Below are 16,538 nucleotides of genomic sequence, written 5' to 3'. Positions count from 1 at the left end.
TGATTGTGTGTGTGTGTGTGTGTGTGTGTGTGTGTGTGTGTGTGTGTGTGTGTGTGTGTGTGTGTGTCTGTGTGTGTGTCTGTGTCTGTGTCTGTGTCTGTGTGTTTCATAATGTGATGTTTCAATATTAACTTGTCATGGGACTTTAGATGTAGACTAGCTTTGAGCTAACTCTGGTACAATGCATCAAACTGACATTTATACTTGATATTGTGTATGGTCCCTTTACAAATTCATAAATAAATGAAATGAAACATTATCCCATTTTTTTATGTTGCCGAATAAAATCTAGCAAAGGGACTGCTACTGAAAATTAGCCTTTTTGCTAAAATGGGTGCATTTACATTAGACTAAATCTCATTTATGTACATTCTAATTTTTCAAATACACTAATAAATGAAATGTGTGATGCCCGGTAAATTTCATTTATTCTGTTTTTTTTTTAGCTGGAATTAAAGTTCTTAATAATAAAATTTGCTAATGAAGAATGTCCCTTTGGAGAAAAATTTGTAGCCTACTGTCGTTAGCTTGTAGCTAGTCAAACTATAGCCTGCAGTAGCTTATTCAAGACAAAATGGACCACCGTATCTTAATTTTCAATTCACAGAGCATAGATAACAACACGTTTATCTCTTGTGTAAACTTATTTGGGTTCAGTAAAGGTCTCTGAAGAGACGTGTGGGGTGCACTAAGAGGACAGTTCAGTAGTAGATGAACTTTGGACGCTTGCGGCCTGATATGCCCTTTGACGGGCTAACGTCCACAGCTCTGTACCTGGCGGGCTTTAGGACCCAGCAGTGCACCTCTGGTAGAAACAGCAAAAGCAATATCATGGAAGCGTTTACCTGCGCGCTGCTGATGATCGAGCTAACATAAGTCGCCTTATATCTATGTTTTACACGTTTAACTGTTTGTGTCTGCATTGAGTAGAGTACGGTCATTGCAGGAAGCTGTGGTTTGAATCTCAGCTGCAGATGGAGCACATCCGACTACCAAAGGTAACCGCGGATCGGATTGCAGTGATTAGCTTCTATTTCCGCACTCTCCCTCCCGATTCACTTTAACACAAACTGTCAAGATCGCACATTTATACCTTAGACCTGAAATAGAAACATTAAACAATCTGGCTGTGCATAAAAAAAGCGAAAAAGGTGTGTGGGCTACGTAGGCAGCCAGTCTTCCCTTCTGTTATCAGCCTGTTTGTCGGCAGATTGTGTGTGTGTGTGTGTGTGTGTGTGTGTGTGTGTGTGTGTGTGTGTGTGTGTGTGTGTGTGTGTGTGTGTGTGTGTGTGTGTGTGTGTGTGAGACTTTAATTAACACTTATCTGTGTGTTGGAGGCTCAGATCATATGCTCATGTAAGATGATGTGGTTTCTTTTCCAGGTGGAGAATGTCGGGCTACTTGACAAGGTGTCCCCCAGGAGGAATAAAGTAGGCACCCTTTACCTGACAGCCACTCACACCATCTTTGTGGAGAGTGCGTCTGGGGTGCGCAATGAAACTTGGGTGAGCAAAATCACAGTGCACAGTTTTGGAAACCTATAACTTAAGTGATGGGTTTTAAAGGCCCTGAATACAGCACACATCTCAATACAAAGTGTTTACTTTGTTGAGATTTCTTAATACAGCGCAGTGTGTTTTCTCAGGAAACATTATCCAAAATAAACTGACTGTATCTTCCTTGTATTCCTCTTATCAGCTGTTTCACAGTTTAGTGTCCAGTGTGGAGAAACAAGGAGCCACAGACTCAGGATATCCTCTGCTTGTTCACTGTAAGAACTTCCAGGTTCTTAATTTTGTCATACCTCGAGAGCAGGAGTGCCATGATGTTTTCCTGTCGCTACAGCGTCTGTCCCAGCCAGGTAAAACGTGTTTATCAGCTTTAGCAGTATTGCTTAATCCTGGCTTTCACAGCCATGTTTATTTCTGTTTGAGATTGTATTTATCAAAAAAGTATTTTATAACAAGGACATGTTTGTCATTTCCTTCTTGTTTATTTGGCGGTTTTGTGCATCAAATTAAACCAGTATTTTAACTTGCAGAGAGTTACGAGGAGCTTTATTGCTTCTCATATAAACCTAATGTTGATGAGGAGGAGAGATGTCAGGAGTGGGACTTCTTGGACCTCAAGGCTGATCACAACAGAATGGGACTCCCCAACTCCCTGTGGAAACTCTCCCCTGTCAACCAACACTATAAGGTCAGCGGGTCACCAACAGTAAACCACTATACTCTTCTACTCTTCTGTCCTCCAACAGACATGATAGTAGTAGTTGTTGTTTTGTTTTTTGTTCAAAGGTGAGTGACACCTACCCTCCTGACCTGTTTGTGCCTGAGTCAGCCACTCCTCCGGTCATAGTCGGAAGCTCCAAGTTCAGAAGCAGAGGCAGATTTCCGACTCTGTGCTACTACTCCAAAGAAAACAATGTAAGTCAATAATACTATGTGCGATTTAAATATGACACACCTTCGTTCCACTTCATTCAATGCAGTGGTATCATCTTGTATATGTGGTCTGGATTTTTTTTAGCTTTGAAGGGTGAAAAATATTAAAGGAACCAAATTTTTCAACTGTCTTTAAGTGTCTGAATAACTGATCAGAGCAGAGCTGAATCTGTTGCCTTGAGAGCTCCTGGAGTCAAGTAAACAAGCAAAATATATGAACAATTTCACAACATGTGTACAGCATTCAGAATAAATGCTGCAAATTGACAGCACACTGCACAGAGCAGATCCCTGAGCCACTTAACCCTGTGAGCCTGAAATGAGATAAATGAATTTCTTATGTTTTCATGGCACAAGGGTAACACTGGATGCTTTTGTTTGTTTTTATTTTACTTACTATGCCCAGCTGATCAGGCACGTAATGGGTCTTTCTTTTAAATTATGTACAAAACTAAGCTACAGGGCAGTTCTAGCTTTTGTGAAGATGTGAAGCAAAGATGAATCTCAATTTCTATTGCAGTTTTTAAGATCTTGTTCTGAGTACCCCATGGGAGGTTTAGCTGATTATGTCATTAAATCAAAGCATGAATCACAACCATTTCCAAAGCTGAATCAGGAAAAAGCCAGAACATTCATAATCCCTTCTATTAATCCTCGCTCGGACAGTTGGGAGTGCTTTATGTGTTTGAGGTCAGCTTCCCAGGGCTCAGGGTCCAATGTGTGGAGCTCAGTTCGTACAAAGGGGCTCCACTGTGGTTCATGGGCCAGAAGGGAGAATCACACAAAGGTCTCTTTCCATTTCCCATGTGGCTACTTGATGGAGATAAGAGAAATGGTTTGGTGAAGTATTTTTGAAGAGAGCATGCAAGGAAAGAAAAAGTCCAGTGAATCCTTTTTCATTCTGATTCCCACAAAATGTATCGTTCTCATTAATGTTACGACACACCATAAATCCTTCAAAATAACCTCTCGAACAAGCAAACATTCTGGTATGAAGCCGAGTGCCTCTCACCTCCTCCCAGGCTGCCATCTGCCGTAGCAGCCAGCCCCTGTCAGGTTTCAGCGCCCGTTGCCTGGAGGACGAACAGATGCTGGAGGCCATTCTGAGGTCCAATCCCCGCAGCGACTTCATGTATGTGGTGGACACCAGGCCTAAGGTGAGCCCTGTGTGCCTAGCAGAGACACAAGTGTAACAGTACAATGCTGTATGTTCAGGTGGGCTTTATTTTCTAAACTGCATTTTGCCAGCTGGATGTGCTCACAGCAAAAGCCTTGAAAACATCCTGGCTCATGTGCTTTCTGAAGCATGATTGACAACATTGTTCAGACGTTTCTGTAAAACCATCCTGTCCGTTGAAAAAGCATTTCCTGACAGTTGATCAAATGTCTTTCAAGCTGAATGCAATCGCAAACCGAGCTGCAGGGAAAGGCTACGAAAATGAAGACAACTACTCCAACATCAAATTCCAGTTCATCGGCATCGAGAATATCCATGTCATGAGAAACAGCCAGCAGAAAATGCTTGAAGGTAATTAAGAAGTCTGACTAAATGAGTCAAGATTTACTGTAAAAATAGGAGCACATTCATCACTGTGACAGAAATGTTTCACCACATAAATGTTTGTGGAGGAAACTGAATCTCTTCTGCTGTTGTCTGTTTAAGTTTGCTGGTTCTTCACATTACTAGAGCAGAGCAAGACCCCATGCTACCCCTGTGGCTTTCAGATGCACTCATGCAGACCGGGCTGTGCTGCAATCAGGCCTCAAATGAGCCCACTGGAGAATTTCTGGGTATTGTGCAGGGGTGCTCCTAGGAAGACTTTCAATCCATCTGGATTTTATTTCTGAGCTATTTTGGTTTCCCGGAGTGGACAATCCAGGACCTTATCCCCCAAAGAGAGGCTGAGGGCGTGAGAATGATGTGATTTCAAGTCTGAAAAGTTATAGCTGCTCTTAGTTGTGATAACTCTTTGCCCCCCTGGCAGCACAAGGGAAGTCTTTAAATACTGGAGACAGCGCCTGCCCTTCAGAGCCTGTCTGACTGGCCACCCGATAGCACACTTGAATAAGATTTTGAAGATCCCCTGCCTGGCAGCAACAGCTCAGACATTAGTTACAGTAGAATTCTGCCCTTCTTAAAGGTTGAATGAACCCATTCACCTACTTTCTCGAACTCAAAGCGCTCTCACAGGTCTCATGAAGTAAAGGTGAAAATACTTAAAAACTTAGACAAAACTTTATTTCCTGCATAAAGAGGGCTGATGTTTTCATACAGTAAATTAAAGCTGTGTTTAAATCAGGAACCTAACTGTGATAAATTGTCCTTTGCAAATGAACTGTCAGCCTTGGAGAAACTGGTTCACGTCACTCTGCTCCTCCGTGAACTTAAAAATGTTTATGTTGAACTCTGAAGATGGAAAAATAAATTTAGGATTAGGTTTTTTTAAAAACAAACAAACACTTGCCATAAAGCCGTATCCTACAGAAATGGATACGTCTTTTATTGTCTTGTCAAGTCTGTGTAACTGGTATTGGACAGGACATCATGTGTAACATTTACATTTAGCATCTCTCTGAGGTACAACTTATGCTCATGCTCAGATGAGGCAAATGTTTGCTTTTGCAAACCTTATCATAATGTCAGTTGAGGTTGATGTCTGGTACTGACGTTCACTGTATATTTAGCATATTATCACTAAAGTGTAGCTGGTACACAGAAGTGCTTTGAGTCCAGAGCAGGGGTGCACCGATCACAGTTTTCTGGCCAATCACCGATTTTTAAAAAGCCTGACCTGTCGATACAGATTTTTTTTTTAATATAACTGACAGCATATAGCTTCAATGTTCCAATCTTATTTTATTGAAAATCATTGAACAATACCTGTGAAACAATAAAATCTGTATATTTGAACTAAAACAACAATAAAGTGTCCTGAGTTTTAGGTCCCAGAGCAAAAAGCAACCATGGATGGCTGTCAGACCTTCCCAGAGGTATATAAGATCAGTTTTATGAGTAAGGATGGGCTGATCACCGATCAGTCAGTGCATGTGTAGTCCTAAGGATATTTCACAGATGAAAATGTTGACCCACTGGAGGCGCAAGAAGAAAGTCAGAGTATCAGTAAAGTCACTGATATTCAGCCTCAATTGACCATCAGCGTCTTCAAATCCATCCAACATTTTTGGATCTGTTGGACAGAAAGTCACACTAGCTTCGCCATCCTCAAAGCTGTGCTACAAACATGCCTGAAAACACTGACTGGGGTCCAAATAAACCATCACATGAGAAGCTAAAGGCGATGTGTAATGAAAAACAATAAGGCAGTGTGACCCACTTTCTCTCATACCTCTCATACACTTAAATTCATGGATAGTTGCTGCTGTGTAGACCAGTGATCAGGTATGCTCCATGTTTCCTGTCAGTGAGACAGCTGTGTTGTGGTTACAGTGTGTGAGCTGCGCTCCCCCTCCATGTCAGACTTCCTGGAAGGTCTGGAGAACTCAGGCTGGCTGAGGCACATCAAAGCTGTTTTGGATGCAGGCATCTTTATCGCCAAGGTCAGTCTGGAGGTTAATCCCTGCTGTCTGCCCCTGCACTGCACTCAATATTAGCTTAGGTGTGTGTGTGTTTATGTATGTGTGTGATGATGTAGTATGTGTGTGTGAGGTACATATTTTGTCTTTCTCTTTAGAAGAGCTCAGTGGCTGCAGTACTTAGCATCAGACTGCAGCAGTCAAACACTGGAGGTTTAACATTATTGGGTTAAGGAAATGTCTGTGATTAAAGTCTATAATTACCTCCGCCAAGGAGGTTCTGTTTTTGGGAGTGTGTATATGTGTTTCTTTGTCTGTGAACAACTGTGAACAACTTAACTAAAAAAGTAACAAACGGATCTTGATGAAATTTTCAGCAATTATTCAAAATGGGTGACAGAAAAAGTGACTAAATTTTGGAGGTGATCCAGATCACTGTCTGGACCCAGGACCTTTTTAAAGGATTCTTTATCATTGTGAGATAGGGCTGTTTTCACCATATGTGTATATTACTCCATGATAAATGGTCGGATTGCTTTGCAAAACAATACAAGACAAGGTAACCATAATTTCTGACAGATGTAAAAGTACGATCCAGATCCTGCAATATTCTGGATACTAAGATCCTGAATATGAAATATGTACTGGGTCTTCATAATTTTCAACACTGTCAGGTAACAATTAAAACTAACAGCAAATTGTAGCAGACAGTCTGCTGAAAGGGAGTATAACATTAAAGTAGGACTAAAGTGTTGCGTCACAATCACAATATGCTTGTCGGAGGTCTGCGCTCTCTGAGTGCTTTTCTAGTTACATAATAACATACTTAATACAGGCATGGTGTGTACAGCTTAACAGGAAATAGTAGTATCCATGAGATGCAAATCATCCATCAACGTGACTGGCAGCCCCTCGTGGGTATTATCATTTCCCAGAAATCCTTTATTCTGTTAAAGAATTAAATCAACTGTTGCACAGCATAACAGGTCTATCCCTCTGCCGCAGAATTACTGCAGCCTGAACATTATAGATACTTTTTTCCATCAGCAGGATTTTTTAGGTTGGAGAAACTCAACTGGGCTCAACATTTGCCTTGCTTTAAAGAATACATGTCTGAAATTATTGTAAGTCCTGGACACAGTAAAACTTTTTGACTGAAGAACACATTTAGATGTGTAAATATTTCTGCTAGTTGTGTTGTCACACCTCCTGAACTTTGTGTGTGTCTGTTTGAAGGCTGTTGCAGAGGAGGGTGTTAGTGTCCTCGTTCACTGTTCAGACGGTTGGGACCGTACTGCCCAGGTGTGCTCTGTGGCTTGTGTGCTGCTGGATCCATACTACAGGACCCTTAAAGGACTTATGGTAAATATCAAACTTTTTCATTACACCTTAAGTAGATAAAGTTCCCTTGTGCTACAGTCTGTCTTCGTTTACGAGGAACATTGTGGGTGTACCTGAGAGTAGTAGAAACAGGGCTCTGGGGCTTGTGTCTTTGATCAGAAGGATTTTCAGCAGACTAACTCAGAATCCACAAAGAGCCACTGTGAAATACAACAATAATGGAGCAGTCAGAGTAAAAAGACCCCACACAGAGGGTGGGGCGGTTCAGTCCTAAAGGGGGACTAAGTGTACCTTTACTTACAAAACAAAAACTCTGGAGCCCCTCGTGTCTTCATGCAGGATCTTTTCTTTTGTCCACTTAGGTCCTCATTGAGAAAGACTGGGTCTCATTTGGACACAAGTTCTCTCACAGGTTTGACTTCCACATGTTCCATCAAAACATTTATGATTGTGTTGTTTTGCTTTGAACTAACTGCCCTCTTCCATTCTTTAGGTGCAACCACTTGGCAGGGGACCCGAAAGAGGTATCTCCCATCATAGATCAGTTCCTGGAGTGTGTTTGGCAGCTCATGGAGCAGTTTCCCTGTGCCTTTGAGTTCAATGAGAGGTTCCTCATCACCATTCACAGCCACGTCTACTCCTGCCAGTTTGGCAACTTTATTGGCAACAACCAGCGGGAGAGGATAGAGCTGCGGTGAGATTTACACCTGCAGCCACCATCAGTTTCCTTTTCCTTTCACAGCACATACATCTGGTCAGAGCCACCACGCTGGGAGGAGACTGCTGAAGAAAAGCTATAGCTAGTAGTCATAAATTACATCACAGGCCTTGTCCAAACATGGATGACTCCATTGGAGATATAACAAAGATGTAAAATAGGTTTCTTTCTTTAACCAGAAGAGTGTTTATCCTGTCCTCACACATCTTGTATTATCTATCCCTGTTTTCATGACTCCACTGTGTTTTGACATCTATACAGGCTGAATGAAAGAACACACTCTTTGTGGAGTTATCTGTGGACAAACCGAGCGGACTACATCAACCCTCTGTACCGAGCAGACCACAGCCAGACACAGGGGCTGCTCCGGCCTTCTACTGCCCCCTACTGCTTTAAGTAGGTCCCTACTAATAGTAACAACACAGAAATCCCAAGTTAAAAAAAAAAACAGCATTTCCTGTTACATGTCAAGAACACATCAAGACTTTGTGATGTTTTCACTTCAGAGTTGTAAATCTTTTGCCTCATATAGGTTTTGGAGAGGGCTGTACAACCGCTTTGACCGAGGGATGCATCCTCGACAGTCGGTTGAGGATTATCTAAGCGCAATTGTAGAGGAATCACAGCAACTGGAGGAGCAGCTGGCTTCACACAAACAGGTAGGACGGAGCTGATCCTACATTCTGAATAAGTCCTCTGCAATGCTTCTACCAATGATGTAGGATGACTAATGTCTGCATTAACGCACATTATCAACAGAAAATTGCTCAACTGGAGAAGGACCAGGAGTGCAAGAGTGATGCAGAGGAAACTGAGCCCTTCATTCAGAGCCCCACAGCCTGGGCTGGTGAGATCGACCTCAGTCTGGCTAACACACCCCAGGACTACATTGGAGGCTTCATCAACAGCACCCCATGGCAGCCTAAAGCACCTGATAGCAGCCTGGTACTCCAGGACCAGGACTTGACCCTGAAAACTGACATGAACCTCTCCAACGGCAGTGACCAGGAGTCAGGGATTGCAGACCTGAGCTGTCGCTCACCACTCAGCGAGGACAGTACCAGGGATCCAGACTCTGATGAGGCTGTCAACTCAGCTGCCTGAGTAAATGTAGCATTAAGGGGAAGGGTGCAGCACCAACAAGCCATCAACAGGGCCACCAAACAAACACTGCCTCTACACTCACCAAGCAACCCAGCTATGGGCCAAGTTAGATCACAGACTTGATTTGCACTTTAGTTTGCATGTGGGGTGGTGGACGTCTCCTGCTTTCATGTATACTGTAGGGGTTTAGCTGTGTGCTTGGTCTTTCATAAACTGTGTTCATATCAGACATTTTGTTTTAAAGGTACAGACCGTAAGACAACAGACAGGAAGTCATAATCTGAACTAGAAATGTGAACTGTGAGTTCCTTAATCTTGATAATAGGATTTGGAACTGAATTCAACAGATGACGTGGAAAAGGACAAATCTGAAAAATATAGTTAATCAACAGGGAAAAGGTAAAATGTACATGCTATCAACACAAGCTGCTGTGGGCACTGAGAATAACTCAGCTTTGAGCCGTGTTTCTAAAGAGTGAACTCCTACTGTAGTTTTACACAATGTAGCAATGTTTCACATCCCAAAGAGCATGTTTTGATTTCATCAAACCAAAATTGTCACCAAAGGAGTGTGTCTGTGTGACAGTGTTATAAGAGCACAGAGTAAAAGATTAGCCTGGTGAGTACTGAACCAGGACACTAGAGCATGTGAACACTGGAATGGATCAAGAAAACTTTAGATACTGTTCCATCTTAGTTATAAAAAGGTATTTTAAATGCTGCCTTTAAGAACCTAAAATGCATTTGGTACACTCCAATGCCACAAATGAACAAAGTAGAGATTATCTAGCAAAGCATGGTAAAATATTTTTGTACTGATATTTTTTGACTACTGTAATTTTTCTTTAATGCATGTTTTTATTTGTATCAAAGAGTCTTAATTGTGTTATCATACAAACCTCTGGCCTTGTTTGCAAGCTTTAAATTACTGTTTATTTTTCCCAATGGAATAAAAGCTCCAGCACTACAAAACTGTGTAATCTGTGTCAGTTTTGACAAATACATAGCTGTCAGTAATATTTCTCAAACTGTTTTAGGGTGTGCACTAAGTGAGGATCAAAGTATTTGGCCTGAGTCTGTTACATTTTCTTCAAACGTGTTACTGTCACATGAACTGAAGAATAAAGATTTAAACAGTGTGTTTCGCTTTGATCGATTCTTGTATTTAATTTTTTTATGCTTATTTTCGGGGGTCTAACACAGTCGTGAATATTTATTTTGATAACGAAGCAGTGATCCTGCTCCTGACCCATCAGCGTTCACATACCTATACATACGTACGCAGCTGACGCTTGTGTTTGACGTGATGACGTAAAGTTGTAGGCATAGCTATGATGGCAGCCGTGGGCTGACATCGATACATTACTGAATATAAAGTATTTAAAAGTTAGCGATAAAGCCCCGACACTGAAACGTGTAGCAAATAAACAGTTTTCAGATAGTACGCACTTTAAACACACACCCACCCGGTTTGGGGAACGGTAAGTTGAAGAAGCTACAGAGAGCTTTGCAGAAGCAAAGTGACGCCGAGTATGTGTGTGTATCTGTGTGTGTGTGTGTGTGTGTGTTTGCGGCTTTTGTTACTCATCTCTTTCACGCCTCGCGCACACTCTTACATGTCGGTCGAGAAGAAGTGTGCTGAGACTGTACACAGGGACACACCTGAGAGACCCTCCCGTGTTATGTCATGCTTGTGTTAGCTAACGATAAGTCTGCAGGCTGCTAACTGCTGCTACAGGTAACCTAGCTGGCCCTAAGTGCTGCTGCTGCTGCTGCTTATGAAGGGCTAATGTTAACAGCTGTGAGGCTGAGTTAGCTGTGCTGTGACCTAAGTCAGAGATTTCACACCAAACAGGTATTTCCTGCAGGCTGAAAATAATACAACGTAATTGTTAGCCAAATCGTTTGTCAGCATTTTCAGACATCCAGTGATCATGTGTTCAGTATCCTTGTCCTTCCTCCTCTTATGTGCTCCATCATTGAGCTAGATCTATAATCCTCCTTTCATCTGAAGACTTCTAATGCTGTCTCTCTCCATGCATGTTGAAGTGGCACTATGCCCGCAGCTACTGTGGATCACAGCCAAAGAATATGTGAGGTTTGGGCCAACAACCTGGAGGAAGAGTTAAAGAGGATTCGAAATGTCATCCGTAAATACAACTATATTGCCATGGTGAGTGGTGCCTTTTCTAATCCAGGGGCTACAGAGATGTCCTGCTTAACTGTACTGACTTTGTGTTTAATAACCTGTCTGCCATCCCACAGGATACAGAGTTTCCTGGTGTTGTAGCCAGACCAATCGGAGAGTTCAGAAGCAACGCAGACTATCAGTACCAGTTACTGCGCTGCAATGTGGATCTGCTGAAGATAATCCAACTGGGCCTCACGTTTATGAACGAACAAGGGGAATATCCTCCGGGAACATCAACATGGCAGTTCAATTTTAAGTTTAACCTCACGTAAGACCGATCAGCTCCCTCAGTTTTAGTCTTATTTGACAATCTTACACCTATGTAACGTTTCAGAATTCCTATCAGGATGATAAAAATCAAAAAGCAGTACAAAACATACTACCCTAATTCCCCAAAGGAGTAGTCACTGTGTAAAATTTGGATTTAAAAAATAACTTGATGGTTTTCACAACATGAAAACACTTCATGAACTTAAAAATAGTGCATATATGTGAAGTAAGAGCAATTCTGTTATAGACCAAATGTGTTTTGGCTTCATTAGAGTCATTGGGCCACAAGCAAAATAATTACTTCAAGTGTTGCTGGAGTTTTGACCCTTTTTAAACTGATTTTCCCAACCCATACACATTGGAAGTAGGTGAAGTTGCGCCATAATCCTCTGCTTCTAAAATACTGCAAAAAGTGTTAATTTTATATAACCATATGTTAACGTATACTGCCAAACACACAATGCATGTTTCATTGGAGACCTTGCAGATCCCAAACCATCTTCAGCAAGTATTACTTCAGCATGTCTCAGGAGGAGAAGAGCCTGCAATCCTAACTTCTCATCCATTAAAAAACATGTGGTGCAATGAAAGTTACGCCAAAGGAGACCCTCACATGTGGAGGAGTTTATGTCTAGTATTTGCCAAGAATGTGGTAACATTTCACTTTGAAAACTCCAGATACTGGTCTTCTCAGTTCCTACTCTTTGAGTTGTTAAAAAGAGAGGTGATGCAACACAATAGTAAACAGACCCATGTGCCTAATGAAGCATAAGAGTAAGCAACAGATCCTCTCCATCTGTCTGTCATAGTTTATGAAATTTCTCTGTTTGCAAGATGGCTGTCAGTTATTTTTCTTATTGTTACACAGTGTTTTTTTGTGGTTGCAGTGATAGTAGCGTGACCTTTGTCTGTCTTTATCTCTAGAGAAGACATGTATGCACAGGACTCCATTGAGCTCCTGACAACTTCAGGGATCCAGTTCAAGAAGCATGAGGACGAAGGCATCGAGACGCTGTACTTTGCAGAGCTGCTGATGACATCAGGAGTGGTGCTCTGTGATGGGGTCAAGTGGCTGTCGTTTCACAGGTATCCCTGCTCATGTGACTGTTCATGTCTGAATGTGGTAAGTTTGCTGCGACACCTGCTCAGCAACAGGATGACTTTTCCTTTTGTTTATATATATTTATTTATTTATTTATTTATTTGTCTCAATTTCGAGACAACAGTTATTTTATAGAGAAGAATAGATGACTTTCATTAATCCATTTATAATAAGACTGTATATAATCTTACATATGTGTGCAAATAAATAGATACATTAATTTTCAGGTATTAATAAAATAAACCAGATTAACTTATTCCTACTCATCAGTTTGATAACAAATGAATCCTTTTCAGAAGCACCTTGCTAGACCTGGTTTTATTTTATGTTGTTTGTCTCCCATTTGCTGCATCCAAGAGAGCAACTACGCTTTTTCTCTTTCACAAACCTCCCAGATCACATAACTAAAAGTCAAAGGCACAATTTAAAACCACAATAACTGCATTTGATTTGTGTTAGATCATCTCCATATGAATACTGTGCAGTATTAATTGTGAAGCAGCACATTTGTAGTTGAATTAAACCTAAAAAATATGGAAACTATTGTCATATTTTGTATTTATTTAGTTTCATTACCAATGATTTCCAGTTGACAGTTAGGTGTACATGCAGAATGCAAGGGTTTTGCAACAAATATGATAAATAAAAAATATCCTCTTAAATCTGCTTTACATGACTAATAGTAAAGTTTAATGAACATGTGCACTGTTAAAATCAGCCTGTGACAACAAAGCGACCCCTGAGAGCTAATCCTGTACTCTGCTCTTTAACTCGTTCTTTGTGTGCGGTTTCTCACGGTGTCTCCATGGCAAACTGGTGCTAAAGATAACCAGACTGTGGAAAATAAATAAGGCTTCAACATCTTTAACCAGGGGCTTTGATTTCTTTCTTTCTTGATTTTATCTTCTTCACCTTCTTTTATTTTGATGTTGTTGATTGTTTATTTACTGAATTCATTCTTTTATTGATTTCAATTGGAAGATTAAGGATCTTTTTTTTCTCCCTTTAGCCACTATTTTTGTGCAACAGAACAATTTTTAAGGACTTTATATGTTTTAAATCCGTGCATGTCTGTCAGGTCTCATATCCTAACATGAAGGACAGCAGGTTAACTAATCAGGTGGCTGTGTGTGTAACTGTCTTTGTGTCACAGCAGATTGGAAGTGACAGGATGTCTTGAAACCTTCTGCACTGTGCTCTTTGAAAACAAAACTTTAAGAAAAATCTGCTTGATTGTTTTCTTTTTTTGTGTGTTTTTTTAGTGGCTATGACTTTGGATACTTGATCAAGATTCTCTCCAACGCCAACCTGCCTGAGGAGGAGGTGGATTTCTTTGAGATCCTTCGCTTGTACTTCCCTGTCATTTACGATGTCAAGTATCTGATGAAGAGCTGTAAAAACCTGAAGGTAACTCAGAGATACGCTAGTGTCTCTGTTTATTGATGTTCAACTTTACAGCTTGAGCTTTAATGTTATGACCAGTAAGTTTGGACTTTTTTTTAAAAGGAGACGTAACTTTTGTTTTGTTTATAGGGAGGTCTACAGGAAGTAGCCGAGCAGCTGGAGCTAGAGAGGATTGGACCACAGCACCAGGCCGGCTCTGACTCTTTACTCACTGGCATGGCTTTCTTCAAGATGAGAGAGGTAGGCTCCTCAGGCCGAAGAGACATGCCCAAGTTGTCCTGCCCGATGTATGCTTCGCAACAATTACGGCTCCTTTGCAAAGAAACACTTTAAAATGACTAGAAATTAGAAAATAAAAGCAGTGATTTTATTTTTTTATTCAGATTTATAGAAGCGTTTTCCTCCTCTATTGCAACAGTGGCCAGGGAGGTTCAGTAATCCTTTAAATCGTCATAACGTTGAGTCTTTAGAAGCAGAGCATTAGAGAACAAGTTAAATTTAGCTTAATATTGGTGATGCCCTTTTTCAATTTTTCACTTTGAAATGAGAGAACTGTAGAAAAGGAGGTCAAAATTTGAACTATTGACATCAGTTATGAAGTTTTCAGGCATATTTATGACTGACCGTGTAGTGCTGGGAAGTAGCACATCAGAGGTTATGTTATTTGAGTGTTAATTCAGGATCATGTTGGGCCTGTTAGAATAAACCTGGATGCAGCAAACACTGAGATTTACAAGCATCTATGTCTCTTGTTTTCTTTCCCACAGATGTTTTTCGAGGATCACATCGACGATGCAAAGTACTGTGGGCACTTGTACGGGCTCAGCTCGGGCTCGGCCTACGTCCAGAACGGAACAGGGAACGCTTACGAAGAGGAGGCTAACAAGCAGCAGTCGTGACATCACTCTGAAACTTCCCATCCTGCAGTTCACATGCTCAGTCCATGCGACACATGAAGCAGGCTTTCAACAACTGGATGATAATAATGGAAGACAAACACAAACCATTTAGCAAGCTGCTTCTCATAGCTCACCTTAGATAACTGATGGTCAAAAAAAAAACAGCTGGCCACACACACATGCCCCTGCTAGCTGCGTGTGTGTATGAGAGTTTAGTCTTTTAATCCTGTGAAGCAGTTTAGGCAGCCTGGTTGAATCAATTCAGTTTAACATGCTTGAAAGATGGGATTTTAGTTTTCCTAAAATGTTCTGTAGACATGTTTTGCACTTTAAAGCTCTAACCCGATTTTATATGGAAAGCTGAAAATGTTTCTGGTGTCTCTCTCCTCTTTGTTGCCTTCTCTCTCTGTTTCGTTACGTCAGTCTTTACCATCACAACCATATCTATCACCACACTCAGCCTTAATATAAGCTGCATTCTTATCTTTTAAACTTTTATTTATTGTGCAGCTTATCTGACATTTAATCCACACCCTGATCAACACTAGGACTCACATGGTAGTGCACTTACTGATTCATTTTGTACGATGACGAGAAAGGGAGCTCTCAGCGATTGTGTTTACCTGCACATAAATATCTCATTAACATTTACTTTCCCTTTGAACATTTAAAATTATATTTCATTTGACCAAATAAGCTCTCGTGCTGCTTGGAGTGGCATTCAATTTACAAGCTGTTGTGTTTAAACAAAGATCCTTTAAAAAATGGATGACCATTTCCTCGTTACGATTTCTCTGATTTTGGTTTTCCTCAGAGTGGTCAGAGTACAGCGTGTGCTCAAGCTTTCAAAGTTTCATTTGGAGGAATGTGGATAATTTGTGCATGTAAACACCTTCAGTGACACAAGCACACAACATAAACGCGTTTCCTCTACATGGTCTTGTGCTGGTTTAAAGTAAATCCACCAGACTGAGAATATTTAAAGAAGAAAATCTCGATGGCTGTGGGACAAGCTGCAGTTTCCCTAACTACTCTGTTTAGAGTAAATTTTCATTTTTAATTAATACTAATGTTTTGTAGTGTTTTAGCGTTGTAATAAAAGAAGAAAATTTTACTCTTGGTGAGAAAAAAAATAATGTTGCTTTTAAACATGCGACTTTCTGTTCTGACGGAGTTCATTTCACTTGTAGTTCTGACCTTTGAATGACATTTATTTTTGTATTGCTTTCCACTTCATTCATGCTGCGTAGAACAGCCGCATGTACTGAAACGTTTGAATAAATGCTGTGTTGTGTAATAGCATTCTGAACTTCCATAGGTGTGTGTTGAAGTGTGCACTGCGTCAAACTGATAGCTCTCTCGCTGCAGCACATCTTTCACACTGTAACCCAGTTAAAGAAGAATATGCAAATAAAAGAGGATTGTTTTTAGATTTTGTAAATAAAGGCTTGAAACTTTTCTACCATAAAACACTGGACAACATCTCGTCAATGAGTCCGTCCTTTCTGACGTGCAACAAGGAATGAACAAT

General features: G+C 40.9%; 2 protein-coding genes across 3 annotated transcripts; both read left to right on the top strand.

Moving 5' to 3' along the window:
• Positions 1–748: 748 nt before the first annotated feature.
• Positions 749–10,233, top strand: mtmr7a (myotubularin related protein 7a). The gene is made up of 14 exons (XM_074673430.1): positions 749–998; positions 1,383–1,505; positions 1,699–1,861; positions 2,042–2,199; positions 2,298–2,426; positions 3,467–3,601; positions 3,840–3,972; positions 5,893–6,002; positions 7,215–7,340; positions 7,682–7,731; positions 7,813–8,013; positions 8,299–8,433; positions 8,570–8,696; positions 8,797–10,233. Exons 1-14 carry the CDS (start codon positions 975–977, stop codon positions 9,139–9,141), a joined length of 1,959 nt encoding a protein of 652 aa, XP_074529531.1. The 5' UTR covers positions 749–974; the 3' UTR covers positions 9,142–10,233.
• Positions 10,234–10,410: 177 nt separating this feature from the next.
• cnot7 (CCR4-NOT transcription complex, subunit 7) lies at positions 10,411–16,487 on the top strand. Of its 2 annotated transcripts, none has more exons than XM_074673433.1 (7): positions 10,411–10,622; positions 11,191–11,314; positions 11,407–11,600; positions 12,527–12,688; positions 13,967–14,111; positions 14,238–14,348; positions 14,876–16,486. In XM_074673433.1, the coding sequence occupies exons 2-7, from the start codon at positions 11,198–11,200 to the stop codon at positions 15,005–15,007; spliced, it is 861 nt and encodes a 286-aa protein (XP_074529534.1). In that variant the 5' UTR covers positions 10,411–10,622; positions 11,191–11,197; the 3' UTR covers positions 15,008–16,486. The 2 variants fall into 2 exon arrangements, with proteins under 2 accessions (XP_074529534.1, XP_074529535.1); XM_074673434.1 differs by lacking the exon at positions 10,411–10,622 and adding an exon at positions 10,759–10,996 and having other exon boundaries at positions 14,876–16,487.
• Positions 16,488–16,538: the final 51 nt, after the last annotated feature.

The sequence above is a fragment of the Halichoeres trimaculatus genome, unplaced genomic scaffold, assembly GCF_033239565.1.
Source record: "Halichoeres trimaculatus isolate MK-OKI-2021-1 unplaced genomic scaffold, fHalTri1.1 fHalTri1_scaffold_7, whole genome shotgun sequence".
NCBI lineage: Eukaryota > Metazoa > Chordata > Actinopteri > Labriformes > Labridae > Halichoeres > Halichoeres trimaculatus.
The sequence above is the reverse complement of the archived record's forward strand: the minus strand, read 5'-3'. Positions and strand labels throughout refer to the sequence as shown.

Bases quoted from the DNA above. Each gene is read 5' to 3' on its own strand.
- mtmr7a (XM_074673430.1), top strand. From the start codon at position 975: ATGGAGCACATCCGACTACCAAAG. The intron at 999-1,382 runs GTAACCGCGGAT...TTTCTTTTCCAG, and splicing joins AGCACATCCGACTACCAAAG to GTGGAGAATGTCGGGCTACT. The intron at 3,602-3,839 runs GTGAGCCCTGTG...ATGTCTTTCAAG, and splicing joins TGGTGGACACCAGGCCTAAG to CTGAATGCAATCGCAAACCG.
- cnot7 (XM_074673434.1), top strand. From the start codon at position 11,198: ATGCCCGCAGCTACTGTGGATCACAGCCAAAGAATATGTGAGGTTTGG. The intron at 11,315-11,406 runs GTGAGTGGTGCC...GCCATCCCACAG, and splicing joins AATACAACTATATTGCCATG to GATACAGAGTTTCCTGGTGT. The intron at 14,349-14,875 runs GTAGGCTCCTCA...TCTTTCCCACAG, and splicing joins CTTTCTTCAAGATGAGAGAG to ATGTTTTTCGAGGATCACAT.